General features: G+C 45.8%; 2 protein-coding genes across 6 annotated transcripts in view; one reads left to right on the forward strand and one right to left on the reverse strand.

Annotated features, from left to right (window-relative positions):
• The window catches only part of AFG3L2 (AFG3 like matrix AAA peptidase subunit 2), a 48,126-nt gene extending 43,772 nt beyond the window's left edge, over window positions 1-4,354 (forward strand). For all 4 annotated transcript variants that reach the window (XM_002828017.6, XM_054538173.2, XM_063716834.1 and 1 more), the window contains one exon: window positions 3,507-4,354. In XM_002828017.6, the coding sequence (XP_002828063.2) occupies window positions 3,507-3,725 (219 nt within the window). In that variant the 3' untranslated portion in view covers window positions 3,726-4,354. The remainder of the gene's footprint in view (window positions 1-3,506) is intronic.
• On the reverse strand, window positions 1,827-25,419 carry TUBB6 (tubulin beta 6 class V). Of its 2 annotated transcripts, none has more exons than XM_024235792.3 (4): window positions 25,252-25,410; window positions 24,806-24,914; window positions 22,535-22,645; window positions 1,827-4,144 (listed from the first exon to the last, which is right to left on the reverse strand). In XM_024235792.3, exons 1-4 carry the CDS (start codon window positions 25,306-25,308, stop codon window positions 4,107-4,109), a joined length of 315 nt encoding a protein of 104 aa, XP_024091560.1. In that variant the 5' UTR covers window positions 25,309-25,410; the 3' UTR covers window positions 1,827-4,106. The 2 variants fall into 2 exon arrangements, with proteins under 2 accessions (XP_024091560.1, XP_003778983.1); XM_003778935.5 differs by lacking the exon at window positions 1,827-4,144 and adding an exon at window positions 6,755-8,256 and having other exon boundaries at window positions 25,252-25,419.

Consider the following 25,419-nt stretch of genomic DNA (forward strand, 5'->3'; position numbering starts at 1 on the left):
CGTTTCTACTAAAAATATAAAAAATTAGCCCGGCATGGTGGTATGCATCTAGTCCCAGCTACTTGGAGGCTGAGGTGAGAGGATCACCTGAGCCCAGGAAGGTGAGGCTAGAGGCTACAGTGAGCTGTGATCACGCCACTGCATTCCAGCCTGGGTGATGAGTGAGACCCTGTTTCAGGGGAAAAAATATATATTTTTTAAATATATTTATAAAATATATATTTTATATATTTATAAAATATATAAACATGATATATGATATATATTTATATATTTATATAATTATATATCATATTTATATAATAGATTATATATTTTATATAATTATATATTATATATTTAATATATATTTATATATATTATATATATAGTATATATTATATATAATATATATTTTTTATATATTGGATTAAATTATTGAAATGTAAGTGATCACCCACAACTATGGTGTGTGTGTATAAGCAAATTGAGAATTAAAAATGGTCTAAGAATGAATCCTAAAGCTGTTTTCCCTTACGTATATGCAGACAATATATTTTTAAAATCAGAGCATTATAGTATTCTGATTTTCTAAACAATCCTAATCTTTTAGAGATATAGAGAAAATATATATATGGATAAAATGATATGACATCTGGGATTTTCTTAAAAATAATCTAGAGAGTTGAAACAAGAATGTTTCTAAATTGATCACTGTTGATAGTGGTTACATGGGGATTATCCATTCTTTCCACTTTTGTACCTATTTGAAGCATTTTATAATAAAATTTTTAAAAACTGAAAAGACAAGAAAACTTTCATAATTTTATGTCTTTAAAAACATAACATTTATTGCAAACTACAAATAGATTAAATTTCAAAGTAAGGAGTTATCTCAAGAAATAAGTCTGGCCAGGTGCAGTGGCTTATGCCTGTAATCCCAGCACTTTGAGGGGCTGAGGCGGTGGGATCACCTGAGGTAGGAGTTCGAGACTAGCCTGGCCAACCTGGTGAAACCCCATCTCTACTTAAAATACAAAAAGTTAGCTGGGCGTGGTGGTGGACACCTGTAATCCCAGCTACTGGGGAGGCTGAGGCAGGAGAATCACTTGAACCTGGGAGGCGGAGGTTGCAGTGAGCCAACATTGCGCCATTGCACTCCAGCCTGGGTGACAGAGCGAGACTGTCTCAAAAAAAAAAAAAAAAAAAGTCATTTTATGAGATCAACTTATAATTTAAACTGCTTAATTTTCTTTACACTAGGTATATGATCTAACATAAACACTGTTCCCTCTTCTCATGATACCGTCACACTTCCATGTGTGTAATCCGGTAGGGGTCCCTTTTTCTGTAGCCTGTTAAAACGTGTAGTGTCAAATTTATGGTCCAGCCGTAACAAATGAATAGAACTTCAAAGTAAACTACTGTCACATTAACCTTCCTGCCTTCATTTTGTATCTCTGCCCTTGTTTTATATTTATATATACATATATATTTATATATATATGTAATTTATTTATTTATTTATTTATTTTTAGACAGACTCTCCCTCTGTTGCCCAGGCTGGAGTGCAGTGCCTCCATCTTGGCTCACTGCAACCTCCGCCTCCTAGGTTCAAGCAATTCTGCCTCAGCCTCCCGAGTAGCTGGGATTACAGGCAGGTGCCACCACGCCAGGCTAATTTTTGTATTTTTAGTAGAGACAGGGTTTCACCACGTTGGGCAGGCTGGTCTCAAACTCCTGACCTCAGGTGATCCGCCACCCCAAAGTGCTGGGATTACAGGCGTGAGCCACCGCGCGTGGCCATATATTTTTTATGTACCGTTTAAAAGAAACTTTAGACAAAATAAATTTAACAAATAAGTTTATTTGAGCAAAGAACAGTTTGGGAGTCGGGCAGCCCTCAGAATTAGAAGTTCAGAGCTCTGCTCTGGCAGTGTGAGCAGCAAGCTTTTGTAGGCTGAGCCTAGAAGCAAAGTAAAGAAACTGCAGTCATGTGTTGCTTAATGATGGGGATACGGTCTGAGGAGTTTGCTGTTAGTTGATTTTGTCGTGCAGGCATCAGAGTGCGCTACACCTGCTGCACACCTAGGCTGTGTGGTGTGGCCTATTGCTCCTAGGCTGCAAACCTGCTCACATGTGACTGTACTGAATGCTTCAGGCCATTGTAACACTATAGTATCTAAACACATCTAAACATAGAAAAAGTACAGTAAAAATAAGGTATTATAATCTTACAGGGCCACCATCTACATGTGGCCCATCGTTGACTGAAACATCGTTATCAGTGCATGACTGCTCTTAGCGGTGCATGACTGCTTGATTGGCTGCTGCTGGGCATTTGCCTTATTTGTGTGGTCCAATGCATGGTCCCAAGTTCTGCCACAGTTGGCTGGTTGGCTGTTTGATTGGTAGAAGCTTAATTTGAAGTTAGTTACAAAGAATGCCTCTAGGTTAAGTTCCAGTTTGTGTATGGATAGGTTCTGGGTACAGAAAAAGCCCTAAGCTAATGGTTCCTGCCTAGTCTGTTTTTTTTTTTTGAGACCGCGTCTTGCTCTGTTGCCCAGGCTGCTGGAGTGCAATGGCGCGATCTCGGCTCACTGCAACCTCCGCCTCCTGGGTTCAAACCATTCTCCTGCCTCGGCCTCCTGAGTAGCTGGGCTTACAGGCACCCACCACTGTGCCTGGCTAATTTTTGTGTTTTTAGTAGAGACGGGGTTTCGCCATTTTGGCCAGGCTGGTGTCGAACTTCGGACCTCAGGTGATCCGCCTGCCTCGGCCTCCCAAAGTGCTGGGATTACAGGTGTGAGCCACCGCACCTGGCTGCCTATTCTGCTTTAATGCACATAAAAAGATGCATTCCTATCACCTCAGAAAAGCAAACGTAAGATGCTGTGCACACTGAATATCTTGTTTTTTTAATTGAAGTGTGTATCTCTGAGATGTATATAGAACATACACAGCCTCCTCCTTTTTTTTTTTTTTTTTTGAGGAGTCTCGCTCTGTCGCCCAGGCTGGAGTGCAGTGGCGCAATCTTGGCTCACTGCAACCTCTGCCTCCCGGGTTGAAGCAATCCTCCTGCCTCAGCCTCCCAAGTAGCTGGGACTACAGGCGCCCATCACCATGCTCAGCTACTTTTTGTATTTTTAGTAGAGACAGGGTTTCACCATGTTGGCCAGGATGGTCTTGACCTTGTGATCCACCCGCCTCGGCCTCCCAAAGTGCTAGGATTACAGGCGCGAGCTACCGCGCCCGGCCAGCTTCCTTCTTATTATAGATGGTCAGCATTCATTGTGCAGATGTATGGAAATATGTCTAGTATGGAAATGTGTCCCTTACAGATGGACATTGGTTGCTTTGATATTTTGCACATCTTACTCTAAAACTATGCAACCTTATGTATGATACATCTTTTTCATTGGTCTTAAATCCTTTTTTGGAATGGGGTTACCTGTAAATAAAAAATTAATATTTCTGAATAGACTTTGCTGAGTAACTGTATTTAATGAAAATTGTTCATATTTCAGGTTGCTCTTCTGTTGTTAGAAAAAGAAGTATTAGATAAGAATGATATGGTTGAACTTTTGGGCCCCAGACCATTTGCGGAAAAATCTACCTATGAAGAATTTGTGGAAGGCACTGGCAGCTTGGATGAGGACACCTCACTTCCAGAAGGCCTTAAGGACTGGAACAAGGAGCGGGAAAAGGAGAAAGAGGAGCCCCCGGGTGAGAAAGTTGCCAACTAGAGGCCCAGAGGGAGGCCATCTCAGTCTGTCCACTGTGGTTTCAGCTGGTGCATTGTTTCAGCTGTGGCTTTCAGAAGAATGGGAACGCTGTGCTGATTTTAGCCAGCCACTGGCCCAGCTGAAATGATGGGGAAAGGAGTCCTTAGTCCTTTCAGCCTCAGAGGTCACAGTGGGTGGCAGGTGACTTTCCGGAGGCCTTGAGGGAAATGCACACTGTCCCATAGCCTCATTGGGCTCCCAGACGTGCTGGAAAGGTTGAGCCCAGAGTGGCCGAGGCTGGACCCTGTGGCACCAAGTGGGGTCGGCTGACCGTGTGGCAGGGATCGTTGCACTGGACTCTTGGCGTGTGGGAAGGGATGCTTTCTCTTTGTCGCCCACTCTTCATTCCTGTTTCTCCTCAGTTCCCCTGTGCAGATGGGCTGTGAAATTAAATTGGAGTCCTGATAAGAACATTTTAATTTGACTTAATATTTTAAAGATTGAATCCAGATCACTTGTTGCTGTCTTAATGGAATGGTTTTCTACAGGAGCTGTAACATACTTAAAAATATGAATGTATTATGTAAATATGGCTTCTTTACATAAAAAATAAAATGTCAACACTGTACTTTTTTTTCTGAACACACAAAGGGTCCCTATTTATGCTCTGGATATTTTTAGAAAACATAATGGCAAGAAATTAAATTTTCTTGCTTTTTAGAGGAGAATCCTTCAAAATCTCAGCCTCGCTGGTTCTCTTCAGCTCCCACAGGAGGTTGGAACCTTCTAGAGTTATGTGTGCTGTAAAGATGCACTGAGCTCTGGATATTAAAGTACATGGGTCCTGAGGGGTTAGTCATGGCCTGAATCCGTGATAACCACCCCAGTGCAGGTCCTCAAGAGGCCAGTCATGGCCAGATGTTGGCCACACCTCCTGGCTCTAGAAGTTAACGTATAACTGTAGCGGGCCTGGCAGGCTGACCTGAGCCGTCACCTGGATTTTAGAGAAGGAACAGTGGAACTAAGCTGGAGTCCCCTGGGCCCTAGCTCTCTGGGTACGTCTCAGGAGTGGTCTGAATGGTAAGCTGCTCCTATTGTCTATTAGAAGGGAGTTATTGGTTATGTGCTTCCAGAAAAGTGAGTCTGTAGTGTTGCAAACCTGTATCAAAATTCCTTAAAAAAGATGGCATGAGGAAGATTTGCTAAGTCTTCTATCAATTGCTGTTATTTGGACATGGAGGAGACACTGGCATTTTTAACTATTTACATTTTTAGCAGTCTGTTTTAGCATTATTCCAGCTTGCCTTGTGTGGTGTTGATATTGTCAGAACAGTGGCTTTAGAATTAACACAATCTAGTGGCATCCCTGCCATGGCCCCAGGCCATGCATGCTCCACCCATGGCTACTTCCCAGCAGCCTGAGATACCCACCTGTCCCCTGGCAGGCCGTGGAAGCAGCTGTTTGGACTCCACAGCTCAGCATGCCAGGAGAACAGGCGCTCCCTGCTTGACCTTTGCACCTGCAGGCATTGCCACACTGGCCACTTCCTTTCCTCATAGGGTGTTTTTGGGAGGTGCCCAATGAAGCATTGTTTCCAGGCTGAGGCTCACACAGTTGTGAGAGTGCTGGGTGTGCTTTTTACCATACAGGCAGTAGACGATTAGGAGACGCTCTCTACTCCTTACCCAACCATTGCAAGGCGTGGAGCCAGCGTGGGCTGCCCTCTCACAGGCCTTGGCTGTGAGGCCTCCCGGGGGACGAGAGTGGGGCCCACTGTCAGGCTTGATACAGTAAGAGTGACAAAGCCAGACAGCACCTACGACACCCATGTTTCTGGTGAGGTGAGCCACCTTAAGCTCTGGGCCCTGGACAGCTGCCAGTGTGGCCTAGAGCCACTGCTCAACCTGTGCAAGTGGCCCTCTATTATAGGAGCAACCGTGGCTACCTGTGCCACCGTCATGTGGGGCCTGCTCACGCATGGATCTTTCCTCTCCACGGTCACACGGAACATGTTTTCAGGACAGATGTGGGTGGTGAGCTGGTAAGATTTATTTTTACTGTGGTCTCAGAATAGTTCAGATTCCTGCAAAAAGATCATCTGTGATCACCTCAAGCCATGCTGCTGTGTTTAGTGATGAACTTTCCATCTGCCCAAGGCTGGGGCTTAACACAAAATAAATACAGCTAGTCAATGTAAGGCCTGGGATCACAGACCAAGGTGGTGTTGTGGTTGTACTGTGGGGAACCCTAACCCTCAGTGGTCCCGAATGACAAAGCTTTGTCTCTCATTCCCTGTCCAACACAGGTCAGAGTGGGCTCTGCCCAGGATGGTCACTCAGGAACCTGGATGGGTGGACAGGAGGGATCGGGGGGGCTGCTCACGTGGGAAGCAGAGCAGGAGGGCTGGCACTGGCACATGACGCTTCCACTCGGGGGTGACGCGCTATGCTCATTCTTATGGCTAGAGCAGGTCCCACGTTCACAGCTTCAAGAGGGCAGGAAGAAGTAAAGCAAAAATATTGTGAACAGTGAGGTCTGTACCAGGCACTAGCGGGGCTACCGTGCATGCCCCGTGGAGTTTATCTTTGGAAACTCCAACGGTGTGGCCGGTGGTAGAAGCCATCAAGTGTGATGGGTCGCAGCAGAACAGGGCCCATCCCTTCCACACAGGGCTGGCTGTTGGCACCCCAGCTCCCACCCAGCACCCCTGGCTTTGTCTGGAAGCCAAAAGGCCTTTCCTGTGGCTCCTTTGGCTACAAGGTTGGGGAACCCTAGCCCAGGACCTGACTTGGGAAGATGCAAGATCCTGTGGGAGTCTAAAAGGTGGCTGGGGATGGAAGAGGGGCTTTTGTTTGTGCTGCATTGCCTTCCAGCTATCAACAGTTTTGGCTGCCCCCCTTAAAGCCTCCATTTAAAGAAGAGCCCTTTCCTCTGTTGTTTTCGTGAACTGAAGTAGGGAGGAGTTCACCCCAGGGAGAGACCAGTGACCCAAGTAGCCATTGTAACCATACAAAGTAACTTACGTCATTTATGCACATGGCTAGAGAGATGAAGACACACGTTTAGTATTTTATTATGAATCAATTATTTCAAGTCCCATACTGCATATTCTTATAAGGCAACACGGCACAACTTCAGGCTTCATCACAAAGGATGAAAAAGACTGTTTCTAACTCCCTCCTAATTCGCAGACATGCTTGAACACTTAATGGAAGGTGAAGTTTATTTTGTGGCCCCTCAGTTCTCTTTCAAGTCCTCTAGTAGAAAGTCTCCATAGTGTGATCTTCTGACTGGGTAGAACCCGCAATTCTCTGCTGTTTTAGTCTTTGTTCCAGATGACTAATTACCTGACTTGGCTGCATTTGTGAGGGGCCGACACCAACACAATTAGACCAGTGCACCCTTCAGGGCCATGGCGTAGGAGGCACCAGGGTTCAAGAAGGAACTTGCGTGTTGTAGGATCTGAGCTGGGGCGGCTCTATTCCGACTATCCATCGATCTCCTCTTCCTCATCCTCAAAAGCTTCCTCCCCGTCATTGGCGGTGGCATCCTGGTACTGCTGGTACTCGGATACCAGGTCGTTCATGTTGCTCTCGGCCTCGGTGAACTCCATCTCATCCATGCCCTCACCCGTGAACCAGTGCAGGAAGGCCTTGCGCCGGAACATGGCTGAGAACTGCTCGGAGATGCGCTTGAACAGCTCCTGGATGGCCGTGCTATTGCCGATGAAGGTGGAGGCCATCTTCAGGCCGCGGGGCGGGATGTCGCACACGGCCACCTTCACGTTGTTGGGGATCCACTCCACGAAGTAGCTGCTGTTCTTACTCTGGATGGCCAGCATCTGCTCGTCCACCTCCTTCATGGACATGGGCCCGCGGAACACAGTGGCCACGGTCAAGTAGCGGCCATGGCGCGGGTCGCAGGCGGCCATCATGTTCCTGGCGTCGAACATCTGCTGGGTGAGCTCGGGCACGGTCAGGGCCCGGTACTGCTGGCTGCCGCGGCTAGTGAGCGGCGCGAAGCCAGGCATGAAGAAGTGCAGGCGCGGGAAGGGCACCATGTTCACCGCCAGCTTGCGCAGGTCAGCATTGAGCTGGCCCGGGAAGCGCAGCGAGGTGGTGACCCCACTCATGGTGGCAGACACCAGGTGGTTGAGGTCCCCGTAGGTGGGCGTTGTCAGCTTCAGGGTGCGGAAGCAGATGTCGTAGAGGGCCTCGTTGTCGATGCAGTAGGTCTCGTCTGTATTCTCCACCAGCTGGTGCACCGACAGCGTGGCATTGTAGGGCTCCACCACCGTGTCCGACACCTTGGGCGAGGGCATGACGCTGAAGGTGTTCATGATGCGGTCCGGGAACTCCTCACGGATCTTGCTGATGAGCAGCGTGCCCATGCCCGAGCCCGTGCCGCCGCCCAGCGAGTGCGTGAGCTGGAAGCCCTGCAGGCAGTCGCAGTGCTCGCACTCCTTCCGCACCACGTCCAGCACTGCGTCCACCAGCTCCGCGCCCTCCGTGTAGTGCCCCTTCGCCCAGTTGTTCCCTGCGCCCGTCTGGCCTGCAACAAAGAGAGTCCCGTGCCGTTTAAACAGGAAAGGGCTGCGCCATCACCATGGTTGGTCACCGACAAGGAGGGTGTGAAGTGATTCCATGATGTGCTGTTAGCCAAAGGGAGGGGCCGGGGAAACAGGCACCCACCAACGGTGCAGCTGAGCAGATGCACTGGTACGTTTTTAGGCAAGTCAAAGTAGCTACTGGTCAATTTTAAAGATGTATATACATTTTGACCTGGTTGTTCCATGTTAAATAGGTAATTCTTGCACATGGTAGAATTCAAAGGGAACAAAAGGTATACATTAAAAAAACAAGTTACCGGCCGGGCGCCGTGGCTCATGCCTGTAATCCCAGCACTTTGGGAGGCCGAGGCGGGTGGATCACTTGAAGTCAGGAGTTAAGAGACCAGCCTGGGCAACATGGGGAAGCCCCATCTCTACTGAAAATACAAAAATTAGCTGGGCGTGGTGGTGGGGAGCCTGTAGTCCCAGCTACTTGGAAGGCTGAGGCGGGAGAATTTCTTGAACCTGGGACCTGGGAGGTAGAGGTTCTAGTGAGCTGAGATGGTGTCACTGCACTCCAGCTTGGGCATCAGAGTGGGACTACATCTCAAAAAACAAAAAAAAAAAGTTATCTCCTTTGGGCTTTCTGAATCTTGTACTGTACTATGTATAAGTATTTTCTTTTCTTTTGGAGACGCAGTCTCACTCTGTCGCCCAGGCTGGAGTGCAGTGGCGCAATCTCGGCTCATTGCAAGCTCCGCCTCCTGGGTTCACGCCATTCTCCTGCCTCAGCCTCCCGTGTAGCTGGGACTACAGGCACCCGCCACCATGCCCGGCTAATTTTTTTGTATTTTTAGTAGAGAGAGGGTTTCACCGTGTTAGCCAGGATGGTCTTGAACTCCTGACTTTGTGATCCGCCCGCCTCAGCCTCCCAAAGTGCTGGGATTACAGGCGTGAGCCACTGAGCCCGGCCCAAGTATTTTATTTTTAAAACTGACACTTTTTTATGTTAATGGAGTCCCTCATTCATCATCCAGAATTACTGTTGCAAAATGTTTGCAGAACCAATTATTTATTCTTCCTCTATAATTAAATACTAAGCACAGGAAGTAATTCCTGCCCTCAAATTGTTTCCAGGCCAGTTGAGAAAAGAAGCTTAATATGTCTGAAAGATTTCTGTATTTTATGCAGAGTTCAAGTAACAAGAAAGAGACCTAGTCTGTTTTCTGCATAATGGTGCTTTTTTTTTGAGACAGAGTCTTGCTCTGCCACCCAGGCTAGAGGTGCAGTGGTGCAATCTCGGCTCACTGCAAGATCCGCCTCCCGGGTTCACACCATTCTCCTGCCTCAGCCTCCCCAGTAGCTGTGACTACAGGTGCCCGCCACCACGCCTGGCTAAATTTTTGTATTTTTTAGTAGAGACGGGATTTCACCGTGTTAGCCAGGATGGTCTCGATCTCCTGACCTCGTGATCCGCCCACCTCGGCCTCCCAAACTGCTGGGATTACAGGCGTGAGCCACCGGGCCAGCCCCATAATGGTGCATTTTTGCCAGACAGGCTTACTTTACCTAAAAAAATTTGAATCTGAAAGATTGGCTCTTAAATTTAAAATCCTGTTTTTCATTTTATCTCATTTTAAAATGGATTATTTCACTAGCAGAAGCATTTTTTTCCCAGCTGTAAAAATGACACAGGTTTGTATGTCCATATGAACAGATGCACGCAGGAGTGCAAGGAACTAATTTTTGTTTTTGGTTTTCTGGGCACTACAAGTTTCATATAATGCAATGGCTTTCATACATTGCTGTGAACATTTGTATTTATTTATTTAGAGACAAGGTCTCGCTGTGTCACCCAGGGTGGCATACACTGGCACCACCCTAGCTGACTGCAGCCTTGAACTGGGCTTAAGTGATTCTCCCACTTCAACCTCTTGAGTAGCAGGGACTACAGGCACATGCCACTACACTTGGCTAATGAACATTTGAAAAAACTAGATACTAGATATCTCTCATTCATTTTAAAGTTAACATCTATTATTTTTCATAAATCAAATAGTTGCATATGATATAATTTTCATTTCTGGAAACAATATAATCACTTTAAAAAACTCTTCTTCTGTTAAATGTATTGACAGAATATATTTAAAAATCAGAAATAATTCCAATCAGTTGAAGTTGATTCTTTTTAATTTTCTGTGATTACAAAGTGTTAAATAATGTTATCTATCTATCTATCTATCTATCTATATGTATTTTTCCTATTAGTTCATTTATCCAAGGGTGAATATTAAATACTGCCAGAAAGGGCCAAGGCTTGGGATCAATTCTATTCCTCTTAATTTTAACATATATGAGAAATCTTGTCCACAGATATATGTAAATGGGAATGAATTATGTTCTACAATGTCATTCAGTTCTTTGATTGTCTTCAGTTACATCCCAAAAATCAAATAGTGAGCTATTATCAAAAAGTATTTTCAAGCCTGGGCAACATGGCAAAACCCCATCTCTACTAAAAATACAAAAATTAGCTGGGTCTGGTAGTGCATGCCTGTAGTCCCAGCTACTCGGGAGGCTGAGGTGGGAGGATCACTTAAGCATAGAAGATGGAGGTTGCAGTGAGCCAAGATTGTGCTACAGCACTCCAGCCTGGGTGACAGAGCAAGACCCTGTCTCAAAAAAAAAAAAAAAAAAAAAAAAAGTATTTTCAATCATCTGTCACTTAGCAACTCAGTTTTGTTTATTTATTTATTTATTTTGAGATGGAGTCTCACTCTGTTGCCCAGGCTAAAGTGCAGTGGCATGGTATCGTCTCACTGCAACCTCCGCCTCCCGGGTTCAAGCAATTCTGCTTCAGCCTCCCGAGAAGCTGGGATTACAGGTGCTGCCACCACACTCGGCTAATTTTTGTATTTTTTAGTAGAGAGAGGGTTTCACCATGTTGGCCAGGCTGGTCTTGAACTCCTGACCTCAAGTGATCCGCCCACCTCGGCCTCCCAAAGTGCTGGGATTACAGGCGTGAGCCACCGCACCTGGCCAACAACTCAATGTTGAAGAAAGCAGAATTGGAAACGACCTAACTTGCAGGTCATAACATTTGACATCAGTCATTCTTTTCTTGTTTCTGAATGTAAACCAAAAAGGCTTAACCAAGACTAAATACACTCTTACTCTTTCACTTTAAGGCAATTTATTTCAGTATACTTAGAGTTGGGAAAATTGAAATACTAATTTCTAATATGACTTTGTCAATTTAATTTTTAATAAAATGTTTTAATATTTATTTTCATGAAATTTTGGGCTGCAGATTTAACTAATTCAAATCATAAAAACTTGCATTGCATTATATAGACCTCTCCCCACTTACTCCAACTTGACTTTTGTCTACACATGGCTGGTGGCAACAATTCACAACCACTGCCAAAGACCAGCCTCTCTGCTTTCACGTGGGCAGGTCCATCCCTGATGCTGCACTCACCCTGGGGGCACTGAACTATGAAGCAGTGAAATCACCAACGCTGCCTCTGAGAGCTGCCAAGTGCTACATCGGGTAAGCAGGCTGCCTTTCACTTGTCGATCTTTAATTAGTGGACAAGGGGCTCCCATGCAATTTGGGACACGGGCCTGCTCACAATGAAGTCTACTGATGGCACCCCTGGATTCTGCAGTACATAGCAAGTGCAGCCTTACACAGTGGCCCTAGTCTGGGGAGGGGGGGATGAAGCATTTATCAGTGCTAAACACTGTAGGTGTTCAGTGCAAGAAAAAACAAATTCTGTGATTCTTCATTAAGTGTATTGAACTTAATGTTAAAATGTACTGGACTGTTAATAACTCATATCACATATAAAGGATACCCTCCTTAAATATCTAAAGAAGTCCTCAAATCAGTAAGAAAAACAACAGCCATTAGGAAAACAGGCAAAGGCTATAAACATACAGCTCACGGGAAAGGAAATTCCAATAGCTTAGGTACTGGAAATAATGCTAAACCCTTCTCATAAGGGAAAGGCAAATTAAAACAAGGAGATTCTATTTTTCTGCTATGAAACTGACAGAGATCCAAACACCTGAGTTGCACTGCTGAGGGTTTGGGGAAGGGTCCCACGGGAGCTGCTGGAGCTAGCAAGGGCAGTGGGCTGTAGAACAGCTGAGCTACAGCTATCAAAATTATCCCCCTAGACACAGCAATTACACTTCTGTAAGTTTTTCTAGATAGACCCATACATGTGCAAAATGACATATATACAAATGTTTACTGAGGAACAGTTTATAATAATAAAAAGGGGAACAACCCAAATACCTATTAACTGAAGACCGGTTAAATCCATGGCAGTATCTCTGCAGAGGACACTATCAGCCATCAAAAAGCATGAGGCAGCCATAGTTGTGAAATGGAAAGATCTTCAAAATACGTTGCTGGGGAGCCAGGGAGGGACACTAAGGTACTGAACAGTGTATACAGTTGGCTCCATTGTATGTGTGTGAATATATGTGTCTGCCTGAACATACCTGAAAGGACATTCAAGAATCTTAACACAGTTTGGGGTAGGAAGGAGATCAACTTTTCACTATATACCCTTTTGTTCCTTTTAAGTCCTAAACCATGAAAATGTTTTACCTAGCTAGCTAGCAAAATGAAAAAAAAAAAAAACATTACTTTACTAAAACATTTACAATGCAATTAAGAAAGCACAGGTTGTCTTTGAAGGATGGGGTCCTAAGGGAGTTCAGTTCTAGCTTTATGACATTTTAACTAAAACATGTATTTTATGATAATCAAGTGAAGATTAAAGTATAAAAAAGGAATTTATTATTATTTTTATTTTAGAAATGGGGTCTTCCACTGCTACCCAGGCTGGAGTGCAGTGGTGCAATCATAGCCACTGCAGCCTCCAACTCCTGGGCTCAAGGGATCCTCCTGCCTCAGCCTCCTGAGTAGCTGGGACAATTAAAAAAACATTTTTTTGGCCGGGCACGGTGGCTCATGCTTGTAATCTCAGCACTTTGGGAGGCCGAGGCGGGTGGATCACGAGGTCAGGAAATTGAGACCATCCTGGCTAACATGGTGAAACCCCGTCTCTACTACAAATACAAAAAAAATTAGCCTGGCGTGGTGGCAGGCGCCTGTAGTCCCAGCTACTCTGGAGGCTGAGGCAGGAGAATGGCATGAACCCAGGAGGCGGAGCGTGCAGTGAGCCGAGATCACACCACTGCACTCCACCCTGGGCGACAAAGCGAGACTCTGTCAAAAAAAAAAAAAATTTTGTAGAGAGGGTCTCCTTATGTTGTCCATGTTGGTCTTAAACTTTTGAACTCAAGTGGTCATCCTGTCTTGGCCTCCCAAAGTGCTGGGATTGCAGGTGTGAACCCGAGCCCAGCTCTTCTTTAATGAAAAATTTTAAAATGTCATCGGTAAGTGGGAAATTACTAAATGATGACATATACAATGGTAGGCACTGTGACTGTCATGGAGGATGTCTGAGATACATTAATGAATTTTTCAAAAGGCTGCAAAATGGTGTGTGTGGCAGGATCCCATTTTCCCCAAACAAAATCAGCTCTGTGTGCTCGCCTAAGTGTACACGGACACAGAAAAATGTCAGCAGGGCCAGGCGCGGTGGCTCACGCCTGTAATCCCAGTACTTTTGGGAGGCCGAGACAGGTGGATCACCTGATGTTAGAGGTTCGAGACCAGCCTGGCCAATATGGGGAAACCCCGTCTCTACTAAAAATACAACAAATTAGCTGGGTGTGGTGGCATGCACCTGTAATCCCAGCTACTCCAGAGGCTGAGGCAGGAGAATTGCTTGAACCCGGGAGGTGGAGGTTGCAGTGAACCGAGATTGCGCCATTGCACTCCAGCCTGGGCAACAAGAGCGAAACTCCGTCTCAAAAAAAAAAAAAAGAAAAAAAAAAAAGGAAAAATGTCAGCAGGACATAGCCCAGCTGTCTACACACTCAGTTATCCCCCTAGGGAATAAAACCTCAGGGGCCACCGGTAGAAGGGATGAGGGCTTTCCCTTTCTGCACTGTATACACAATCTATATGTACTGTTTGAAAAGACCATGTGGCCGGGCGTGGTGGCTCAAGCCTGTAATCCCAGCACTTTGGGAGGCCGAGGCGGGTGGATCACCTGAGGTCAGGAGTTCAAGACCAGCCCGGCCAACATGGTGAAACCCTGTCTCTACTAAAAATACAAAAAATTAGCCGGGTGTTGTGGCGGGCGCCTGTAATCCCAGCTACTTGGGAGGCTGAGGCAAGAGAATTGCTTGAACCTGGGAGGCGGAAGTTGCAGTGAGCCAAGATTGCGCCACTGCACTCCAGCCTGGGCAACAAGAGTGAAACTCCGTCTCAAAAAAAAAAAAAAAAAAAAAAAGACCATGTACAAGCAGTTCGTTTTAACTTTGACATGAAAACATTAAACACTTTTTTTTTTTTTAAGGCCAGCTATGGTAGCTCACGCCTATAATCCTAGCACAGGAGGGTGAAGTGGGAGGATTGCTTGAGCCCAGGAGTTTGAGGCTACAGTGAGCTATGATCACACCACTGCACTCCAGCCTGGGTGACAGGGTGAGACCCCATCTCAAACAAACAAACAAAACCACACATGTAAATATTGAACACTGAAGTTTCCAGAGAGCAGAACTGGCCAGCTGAAACTGACCACAGTGGGCCCTTGCACTTGTCTGCAGCATCAGCCTCCCTTAGATCTCCATCTCAGTCCCACTGAGAAGTCAGCTCAGCCTTTCTCTCCTATTGTCTTTGCCCCATTTGGCAGTCCAAAGCCCAGTGCCACTGGCACGGCAGGCCCTGTGGCTCTGCAGAGGGGCCGGGCTAGGCAGATGCCTGCTGTGTGCTTGCAGCACACCCTGTGGGCCTGGCCACTTTAGTATGCTCAGGTGGCCGTTTCCTTGTGTTTTTCACAAGCCGTAGACAGCATCTAGTATGTGACTGTTCTCTTACGAACAGGGGATTCTCTTCTTCCTGCCCAGCTGTGTTGCACAGTGAAACCTAGCTGACTGCCTTCTCTTAGTAGGCGAGAAAATGGTCACTGTCCTTCCTAAGCCCCCACCAACTTCTCTCCACCCCTTCCCCACCCAACCTAGCAGGCAGCACCTGGCAAGACTACAACACAGGCACTGGGAGGAACAAGCTCGGGGCTGGTCCACACTCGGTGCTAGAACTGTCACATTTTACACAGGAAAGACCCAGGGCAGCCTGGGACCTATTTCATTAAAATAGCAGAAACCAACAACTGAAAATAATAGGTGGCTTTTGGCAAACATAGAACCCCAATCAATCAGACCTGAGCTAGCTATAAGTGGACGGAGATGCTGAACTTGACTCCCTCTGCAGCTCACACCATTTACCCAGCTTCCTCAATATTTATAGCATGAATAGCCATGAAGTTTTCTGTGCTCTTGATGAAAGTAGGAAGCTGGTGACTTCTGAAAAATATTTTGCCACTGTCTCATAGCAACAGATGTTCCAGTTAAATATTTGGGAGTTGTGAACTGAACATCTTCTGTACTGATACGGTATGATGTTAGTCAGTGACTCCAGACAGTTAGCAGGAGGCTGCCAAATCTAAGCTTTGGCAGTGGGGCTGCAACAGGTCCCCAGGGTTTTCTCTGAGTCCCCCCTCTGGTTTCGAGCTCACACTGGGCGATGGAGTAAGTGTCAAGGGTCAGTGCACTCCTGCCCCCTCTTCTAGCCCTGAATCTGGAAGAAAAAGTTAGAAATACAGAAAGAGGCTGGAAGAATGTTTACCTTTCTGGTGCTTCTTTTCCCACAAAACTTTCCAACAATAGAGTAGGTATGACTGCTATGCAACCAGCCATTCATTACAGAAAAGTTTTTCTTTTCTTTTTTTTTGAGACAGGGTCCTGCTCTGTCGCCCAGGCTGGAGTGCAGTGGCGCAAACACTGCTCACTGCAGCCTCAGCCTCAACCTCCCTAGCTCAAGTGATCCTCCCACTTCAGCCTCCTGAACAGCTGGGACCCCAGGTGCACACCACCACGCCTAGTTAATTTAAAAAAAACTTTTTGTACAGAGTGTCTCACTATGTTGCCCAGTCTGACCTTCAACTCCTGGGCTCAAGTGATCTACTTGCCTCAGCCTCCCAAAGTGCTGGGATTACAGGCATTAGCCACTGCCCAACCGGGAAGTTTTCTTTCTTTTTTTTTTGACAGGGTCTCGCTCCATCACCCAGGCTGCAGTGCAATGGCTCAATCTCGGCTCACTGAAACCTCCGCCTCTCAGGTTCCAGTGATTCTCCTGCCTCAGCCTCCCGAGTAGCTGGGATTACAGGCGCTCACCACGCCTGGCTAATTTTTGTATTTTCAGTAGAGACAGGGTTTTACCATGTTGGCCAGGCTGGTCTCAAACTCCTGACCTCAGATGATCTGCCCGTCTGCGCCTCCCAAAGTGCTGGGATTACAGGTGACTTTCACTTTTAAAAGTATACACTACTAATGTAAGTGAGTGTTTCCTAAATCATTTCAAACTCTATTTGGAAATGGAATGACACTGGTTTATTGTAATTTACCAACTCTAACTGAAACAATATGGTATAAAGCCAGTGAGGATGGATCATCTCCAGTTCACAGACAATTCTGCCTCTTTTACTGGAGAATGACTTAAAAACTATTTAGCTAAACAATATAGAATGTTTATACATTCTGGATACTTCTCCATTCTCCATAATATGTTATTTTAACAAATAAGCATATTCATTTAAATAAGTCACAATTCTTAACTCAAAATGGTGTCAACTTGCTAAAATTCCTATTAAAGACATATCATGTCAGTACAACCTGTTGAAAACTTAAAACATTCTGAATCAAAAATAGGGTTGCATGTCAGACGAAGCAAAGATGCAACAAGCAATTTCGGAGACAGTTTTTATGTGCCAAAGGTCATTTCTAACATTTTTGAAGGCTTACAGGGACAATTAGATAACTAAATGGGCACCATAGGTCTGTCTTAATTTGTCTTAATCTTCGTGATCCCATTTGTCAACAGCTAGAAAGACCTTACACTCTCCCAATGTTCAATTCAAATAAACCAAAGAAAACTCACAATTGCTAAAGTGGCAGCTATGAGAAACTAGCTTCTCACCACTTCAATAGTTTGTGATGCACTCATTTCATAAAGATCAGTTCATGGCTTTGACTCTCTCTTGAGACCTGGCCAGGTCCTGGCTGCACTGCGTTGACTGCTGGTGGGTGAGGCCTCCTCGGGGCGCCCATCCAGACTGGGTTGGGTCCCTCAGTTGCTGCCAGGCCTGGGGCAGACTGGGCCGGGGCCAGACAGCCATGACCTGCTGAAAACCTTCTCCATGAAAGCTGCCTTTTCCGTGACCACACCTTTGAGACAACTGACATCTTTCTTTTGACAAAGTGAAGGCATGCAAAAACATACGAAAAATAACATGAATCTCTACACACCTACTACCCATTTAAGAAATAAAACTGGCCACTGGTACATGAAGCCCTGTGTAACAAGTGTGGGTATGAACATACTCAACTATGTAGAATTATATACTTTTTTCCTATTTTATCTCAAAAAGCAGTAATGGGTGTGGCATGAGTTTCGGCTAACCACCCTTCCTCTGGGAACAGTGCAGCGTGTGCTGAGTTACATTTTAATGTCCTGCCTTCCGGCTCCTCTATGTGTGAGTCCTGGGGTGATATGTGTGCAGGTTTCTCTGTTTTACACTGACAATTTACGTCAGCGTAGAATAGAAGGGCCAAATTCAGAGCTGTTCTTACATTTCCTATAAAGTAGTTCTTAAAGCCCTGAGTCTCTCATAAAATAAGCATTCAGTTGCTACGTTTCTTTGAAAAGTTTAATTTCAGGGAAAAGTGCAGCAAAAACTATGCTCTCAGACACTGCTGGTGGCATTAATCCAATCGGAAGTGTGTAAAAAGGGCTTAAATCTCTTCACTCTTTGACCCAGTAATTTTGCTTTTTGAGAATCTATTCTGAAATCAAAGTCAGAAACAGACAAATCTAAGTGAATCAAGATGTTCAATATTCCTTTTAAGAGCAAAAAGTTGAAAAGAAACAGCTTCCTGATTATTGGCCATTATAAAGTTGCATAAAGAATTAATTACACATTATGGAGCTATTAAAAATTATGGATTTTAGAAACTAAATGTGAAATATGGTTTATAATATAATGTTCAATGGAAAAAGATATAAATGATACCATGATTACAATAATGAAAGTCAGCAAAAAGAAAGAAACAAAGGTGAAAAAAATACCTCAGTGCTGACAATAATTACACTAAGATGATGAGCATACGGAATTTTTTTTTAACTCTAGTTTTAAACTTTTAAGAGTGTGGTTATATTAGTTTTTGCTGGAAAAAAGCAAAGTTTAAAAAGCAAAGCAAAGTACAAATTAAAAATAAATACAAATCACTCAGGATGGTAGGGAGAGCTCTCTTTTAAATATATTAAAAGGATATATTCCCCTTTATGAGACAATGTCAGCTGTGTCACCTGCTGTGCTTCCTTTTTTGGATTTAGTTGCCAGAAACCCAGAGCTAAAATTAATTCTCAGCCACAGCTGAGCTCACAGTTGACTCTGTGTTGTAAACCACTACATTTATGCCTTTTACTGTTGTTTCATATCCTTCTTTGAAGAAGGTATATATTTTACATAAGTAAAACTTTAAGATCTTCTTTATCTATAAAAATTCACAGATGTGCTTGTAACTGTTTCCCAATCTCAGGAAGGACTCCTGCGAGGGAGGCAGGCAGCGAGGGAGGTGGGTTTTCACTGCATGGCCTTTCCAGCTGCGCACCATGTGCACACACTGCCTATCAAAGAAGAGGTGTGATTTCTGAAAGGTGTATTAGTTGGAAATACATGAATTGTGTCTGGTAAAGCTTACTGAGACTACGGTAGACTCAGCCAACTGTAATTCAGACTCAAGAAACTTAGCTGTCCGCTCACTCAGATTCTCACCAAAAATCCACTGAACCTCAAGGAGAAGACTGGGCAGAATTCTACAAGAAGGTGGGGAGATAGGGCCATTTCTTCTCACAGATTCTTACAGGGGTCTGTGACCCCAAGATGCTTGGCGGGGTCCTTCATTTCAGATAGTAAAGTGAAGACACCCAGAGAAGGGAACTGATGCTGCCAGCGGGCACAGAGCTAGGGTCAGCTGCTCAGTTTCCCTCTCCCGGCGCGGTGCTTTCTTCCTGGCTACATTAACTCTGTGACCTGGGAATGTGGTCCAGAAAGAAGCTGTGGCTGCTGAGTCTATACCTACTTAGTAAGTGAGTTATTCACTGCTAATCTGTATAAAGTAGGGTCGTCCTTTTTCCTTTCTCACAATACAGAATATTAATGTTATCCAAGTCAGGTCTTTAGTACAGTACTCAGAGAGCAGTCCCTCCGAATTGACAAGGATGACACCGGGCAAGAGGAGCTCTCAGACACCCCCCATGGGCATGCAAATGGATTCAGCTCTTCTGGAGGCCAATCTGCAATCTCTATGTGTGAGCATTTCTGCAGAACAGATTCCTTGAACTGGAACTCTTGGATGGAAATTATTGATTTGCTCTATCTACTAAGTAGTTCTCTGAACAGCTGTTATTTTCCCTAACTAGGTCTTAGCAGCTTCTGAAATACTGGCCAATCTGGTGGGAGAATAATATTTTGTTTTAATTCCCTCTTGCCTCTAGTTAGTAGTAAATTTTGTCCCCAGGTATTTATAGCTTTTATTACAATTGTGAATAGGATGTGTTCCCCAGTGATTATTGCTTTTAATGTGATTCATCTGTTCCAGTTTGCCTGGGACCCTGGCAGTTTTAGCACTCAAAGTCTAGTGTCCTGGGGAACACCTCCTCCCAGTTCCAGGCAAATCAGAAAGATTGGTAACCTGATAGCAAAACTATTAATTTCTGAATATTTTATCTTGTGTCTGGCTCCCTTACTGAAGTCTTGTAAGTGCTAATCATTTTTCAGCTGATAGCCTATCTGGAAACTCCAAGAGAATCATTTCATCAACAAATAACACTTTTGTCTTTTCCTTTACATGATTTGCATTTTTTCTTTCTCTGGTTTTTGTGCACTGGCTAACGCCTTCAGAACATGGAATAATTGTAGAGACAATGGACATCTGTTTCTTATACCTAATTCTGCTGGGAATGCTTCTAATGTTTCACCAGGGAGTATAATGTTGCTATGGGTTTCTGGTAGATAATCTGTAAATAAAGGAAGTTTCTACTTCCAGCTTACATAGAAGTTTTTTCGTCCTCTACAAATCAGGAACACATCCAAAACTTTATCTTTTTTTTTTTTTTTTGAGATAGAGTTTCACTCTTGTTGCCCAGGCTGGAGTGCAATGGCGCAATCTTGGTTCACTGCAACCTCCGCCTCCCGGGTTCAAGTGATTGTCCTGCCTCAGCCTCCCGAGTAGCTGGGATTACAGGCATGTGCCACCACACTGGGCTAATTTTGTATTTTTAGTAGAGATGGGGTTTCTCCATGTTGGTCAGGCTAGTCTCAAACTCCCGACCTCAGGTGATCCACCTGCCTTGGCCTCCCAAAGTGCTGGGATTACAGGCGTTAGCCACTGCTCCTGGCCTCCAAAACTTTTATCTTTTTTAAAAAATTGTTTCCTGCTGGGAGTCAGAAAAAAAACCCACTTTTTTGGGGCATCTATTAAGATGTTGTCTTTAATCTATTAGTAGACTTCTTAATGTTGAACCATCCTTGCATTCCTGGGATATTGCTAGTATTTCTCAAACACTTATTTTGTATTAGACATTCTAAGTGTTTATTTAATCCTTACATCTCACTAAGAGGTAGACAGTCCCACTTTTGATGAGGAAATTAAGTCACAAGTAAGTTAAATAAGTCTAAGGCCACACAGTGAGTGGAAGGGCCAAAATTTAAACCCAGGAAGTATGGCAGCACAGCCAGACTCCTAACCATTATACTATCTGCCTCACAGTCTTACTTGGTCACAATGTGCTATTAATATATTTTTTAAAAAACACAACTGCATTTGATATTCTAAGTATTTTATTTTGGATTTTTGCATCTATATTTTTAAGTAAGTTTGACATACAGCTTTCACTTGTATGTTCTAGTAGAAGCTACCTAGCCTCATAGGAAATGTTGGGAAGTTTTCCATCATTTTCTCTCTGGAATGGTTTGGATAATGGGATTGTCTGTTACCCTCAATTAAACTATCTCTTCCTGGTGCCTTTTGAGAAAGGGGTTGGAATGTAGATTTCTCATGATGTATTTGATTCCTACACCATAGTGCTTTTAAGCCAGAATCAGTCTTCAAATTCTTCACATTTTCTTGGAAGACACTGCCTTTCACAGGTATTGGAAATACGTTTGATTGAGTGAGGATTTTTTTTTTTTTTGCAATAATGTAAATAGATATGTGGTCTCTAACACTAAAATAGGTGGAAAACTTCCAAATCTGCCACCTATCCTGTAGGTTCTACTTGAGAACACTAATGGTACCACTTCATTTAATTTTATATAATTTTCTTTAGAAGTCTGCAGAAAGATAGGTTTTACCATCATTTTTTAGGTGGGAGAAGCAAGAAAAAAAGGATTTACCTAATTCTGATAAAACCAATATAAGAACCAAAAACAAATGGCAAAATAACTTCATAATGATGGGGAGAAAGAAGCTAATGTCTAAAATTGTTTCTTGGTTTTTGTTTTTTTTATTTTTTGCTGTTTTTGAGATGGAGTCTTGCTCTGTCACCCAGGTTGGAGTGCAGTAGTGCAATCTCAGCTCACTGCAACCTCTACCTCCCGGGTTCCAGCGATTCTCCTGCCTCAGCCTCCCGAGTAGCTGGGACTACAGGCGCATGCCACCATGCCCAGCTAATTTTTTGTATTTTTAGTAGAGACAGGGTTTCACCGTGTCAGCCAGGATGGTCTCGATCTCCTGACCTCGTGATCCGCCCGTCTTGGCCTCCCAAAGTGGTGGGATTACAGGCATGAACCACTGCGCCTGGCCTCGTTTTTGTTTTTTAATCAAGAACTACCAGTAGAAGAATTTCATTTAGAGATATAGAGGTTCCTTCCCACTAAAAAAGTCAAGATTTAAAAAAAACTGTTCCTTGTGATGAACCCAGCTAGGGATGGGAGGGGTGGGGCTGGGAACCACTGATTTCCATTCACACTTTTTCTATGACATGTGATGCTTTAAATCTGGCATATAAACTATTTGATTTAAAAAAAAAAAAAAGAAGAAGAAGAAAGTGAGAAAGACGGAACCTACCAAAGATGAAGTTGTCAGGCCGGAAAAGCTGCCCAAAAGGCCCGGACCGCACGCTGTCCATGGTGCCTGGCTCTAAGTCCACCAGGGCGGCCCTGGGCACATATTTCTGAGCTGGAGGAGAAAAGAACCACCCACAAGAGTTACTTTCAGGTTTCTAAAGTAATTGACTTCCCCCTTTCAAGTCCCACCAGTTCTAGCTGCCTGGAATGGATCAACCAGGGTCTTTTCAGAAAGGGTACAGGAACTTTCTTAGAATCACAGAATTGGCTGGGCGCACTGGCTCATCCCTGTAATCTCAGCACATTGGGAGGCCGAGGTGGGCAGATCGCTTGAATCCAGGAGTTCAAGACCAGCCTGGGCAACAGAGCAAAACCCTGTTTCTAAAAACAAACAAACAAAAAACCAAAAAAATTAGCTAAGTGTGGTGGTGTGCACCTCTAGTCCTAGCTACTCTGGAAGCTGAGGTGGCAGGATCATCTGAACCCAGGAGGTCAAGACTGCAGTGAGCCATGGTTATGCCACTGTACTCCAGAGTGAGACCTTGTCTTTTTTTTTTTTTTTTTTTTGAGACGGAGTCTTGCTCTGTTGCCCAGGCAGGAATGCAGTGGTGTGATCTCGGCTCACTGCAAACTCCGCCTCCCGGGTTCATGCCATTCTCCTGCCTCAGCCTCCCAAGTAGCTGGGACCACAGATGCCCGCCACCACGCCCAGCTAATTTTTTTTTGTATTTTCAGTAGAGACAGGGTTTCACGGTGTTAGCCAGGATGGTCTCGATCTCCTGACCTTGTGATCTGCCCACCTCGGCCTCCCAAAGTGCTGGGATTACAGGGGTGAGCCACCGTGCCCGGCCAAGACGCTGTTTCTTAAAAAAAAGAAAGAAAAAAGATCCCAGAACCTTAACACTGGAATGAGGAACGAGTCCAGGCATGACCTGGCAGAGGAGGTTCCAGGAAGAGGCAGGATGAGAAATCAAGTCCCCTGACTTCCTGTCAACTGTATTTTCCAGCTCACCCTGACACCTCTTTCCTGTTAGGAAGCTTTACAACTTTAGCTCCATGGAAATAAACTATGTATTACAGCAAATTGCCAGGTTTGGATGAAATTCTCTGCTTTGTGATACCTCCCCCATGCATACACATACATGTGCCCACGTGTAGTCTGAGAACCTTGTTACCAGGAGCACTCCACTGGCTCCGTTTCCCCAGAATCACTCTCATTTTGAGTCAGAGTGTTCTTGTGTGGAATTTTCATGCCAATTGGGCTAGAACTTGTTCCCAGTGAGGACAAGGTTAATATGATTCCAAATAGGACCTGCTCTTCAGCTCCTGTCCTGCAGTGCACACGCCCAGATCGAAAATGGATGTACCCAAGCTGGGCGAGGGATGAACATGAAGTGCAGTGTATACTGGAACTACCCTTAGTGTCCTCTAGAAATTTCATCTTCCATGCCCTGATGTTCCCAGCCTTTTGTCATTGCTGCGTAAATGAATAAAACTCCACTAGTTGCTCAGAACTGCCTGCAGTTTCAACTTCCAGGGAGGTTAAAGTCTTTTTAGAGGTTTGCAAGGGACCAGAAAAGTCACTTGAGAGCGTTTCTCAAATTTTTAGCCAAGAATCCCCAATAAGAGATACGTTTTAAACTGGGGGTGGGGGGGGGGGGTGGGGGAGAAGCTTTGTTTTTCCCAAGGATCCTTGAGAAACGCTCTAATTTATTCTAACAGGGTCTCGCTGTCACCCAGGCTGGAGTGCAGTGGCGCGATCACAGCTCACTGCAGCCTCGACCTCCTGGGCTCAAGCCCTCAGTTAACTGGTACTACAGGGGCGGGCCACCACGCCCGGCTAATTTTAAAATTGTTGTAGAGATCGGGGCGGGAGGGGGGCGGGGGGGGTGGTCTCCTATGCTGCCCGGGCTGGTCCTGAACTCCTGGGCCCAAATGATCCTCCAGTCTCGGCCTCCCAAAGCGCTGGGATCAGAGGCTTGAGCCACCGCGCCCGGCTAGACAGAGAAGGCTGGACAGGAACCGCTACGTTGATTTCACAACGCTAACGGGTGGTCCCGTTCAAGCGCTCAGACCCTCAGGATAGGCCGAATCTAGCTGTTTGAATAAACTGACGGCGGATTTCCCGCCCCGGAGGAGCGAAGGGAGTGGCCGGGCATCCTGCTACACCCCGAGAGAACTTTTCCCGAAGCAAACTCGCCGCGCTAAGAGGCGGCGCCCGAGCGTCCACGCGGGTCCCGGCCGGGCAGGGCGCGGCGGCGTCGCTACTCACACGATGACTCGTTGTAGTAGACGCTGATTCTCTCCAGCTGCAGCGCCGAGTCTCCCACGTAGCCTCCGGCCGGGTCGATGCCGTGCTCATCGCTTATCACTTCCCAAAACTTGGGCAGGGCAAGGCGGGGGGACAGACGCTCAGAACCCAGAGCCCGGGACACCGCCACCCGCGCCCACCCCAGGCGCCCCGGCGGCCGAATTCCAGGCGCGCCTGAGCCGCCGGCAGCCGCTCCCAGTTGGGATGGGGGTGGGGAGCGAGGAGTAGAGGGTCCCTGGCCGGCCACGCCCTGGGCGCTCCCTCCCTGCGGCCCGCGCGGGTCCGCACCGGGCTCCGAGGACCCAGGGGCGCACAGCGGGTGCGCGCCCCGGCGGGGGTCGCGCCGGGAGACCCGGGGCCCGCCAGCAGCCCACCCGCGGAGAAGCCCCGCACCGCGCCAGGCCCACCTTGGTGCCGATCTGGTTCCCGCACTGGCCCGCCTGGATGTGCACAATCTCCCTCATGGCGGGCGCGGCTCTGCGCTAGGCACTGGCTCTGCGGACGACGGCGGCAACTGCGGGCCGGCTGCGCGCGTCCCGGGGCCGACCCTCCGCGCCCCCGCCCCCGCCCCGCCG

Source organism: Pongo abelii, chromosome 17, assembly GCF_028885655.2.
Source record: "Pongo abelii isolate AG06213 chromosome 17, NHGRI_mPonAbe1-v2.0_pri, whole genome shotgun sequence".
In the NCBI taxonomy this organism is placed as follows: Eukaryota; Metazoa; Chordata; class Mammalia; order Primates; family Hominidae; genus Pongo; species Pongo abelii.

What these genes read in the sequence shown, in the direction of transcription:
- TUBB6 (XM_003778935.5), bottom strand. Translation starts at nt 25,308, where the DNA reads ATGAGGGAGATTGTGCACATCCAGGCGGGCCAGTGCGGGAACCAGATC. An exon ending in GGAACCAGATCGGCACCAAG is followed by an intron (nt 24,915 to 25,251) that starts GTGGGCCTGGCG and finishes GCCCTGCCCAAG; the next exon opens with TTTTGGGAAGTGATAAGCGA. An exon ending in GCCTGACAACTTCATCTTTG is followed by an intron (nt 8,257 to 22,534) that starts GTAGGTTCCGTC and finishes TCTTTGTTGCAG; the next exon opens with GCCAGACGGGCGCAGGGAAC.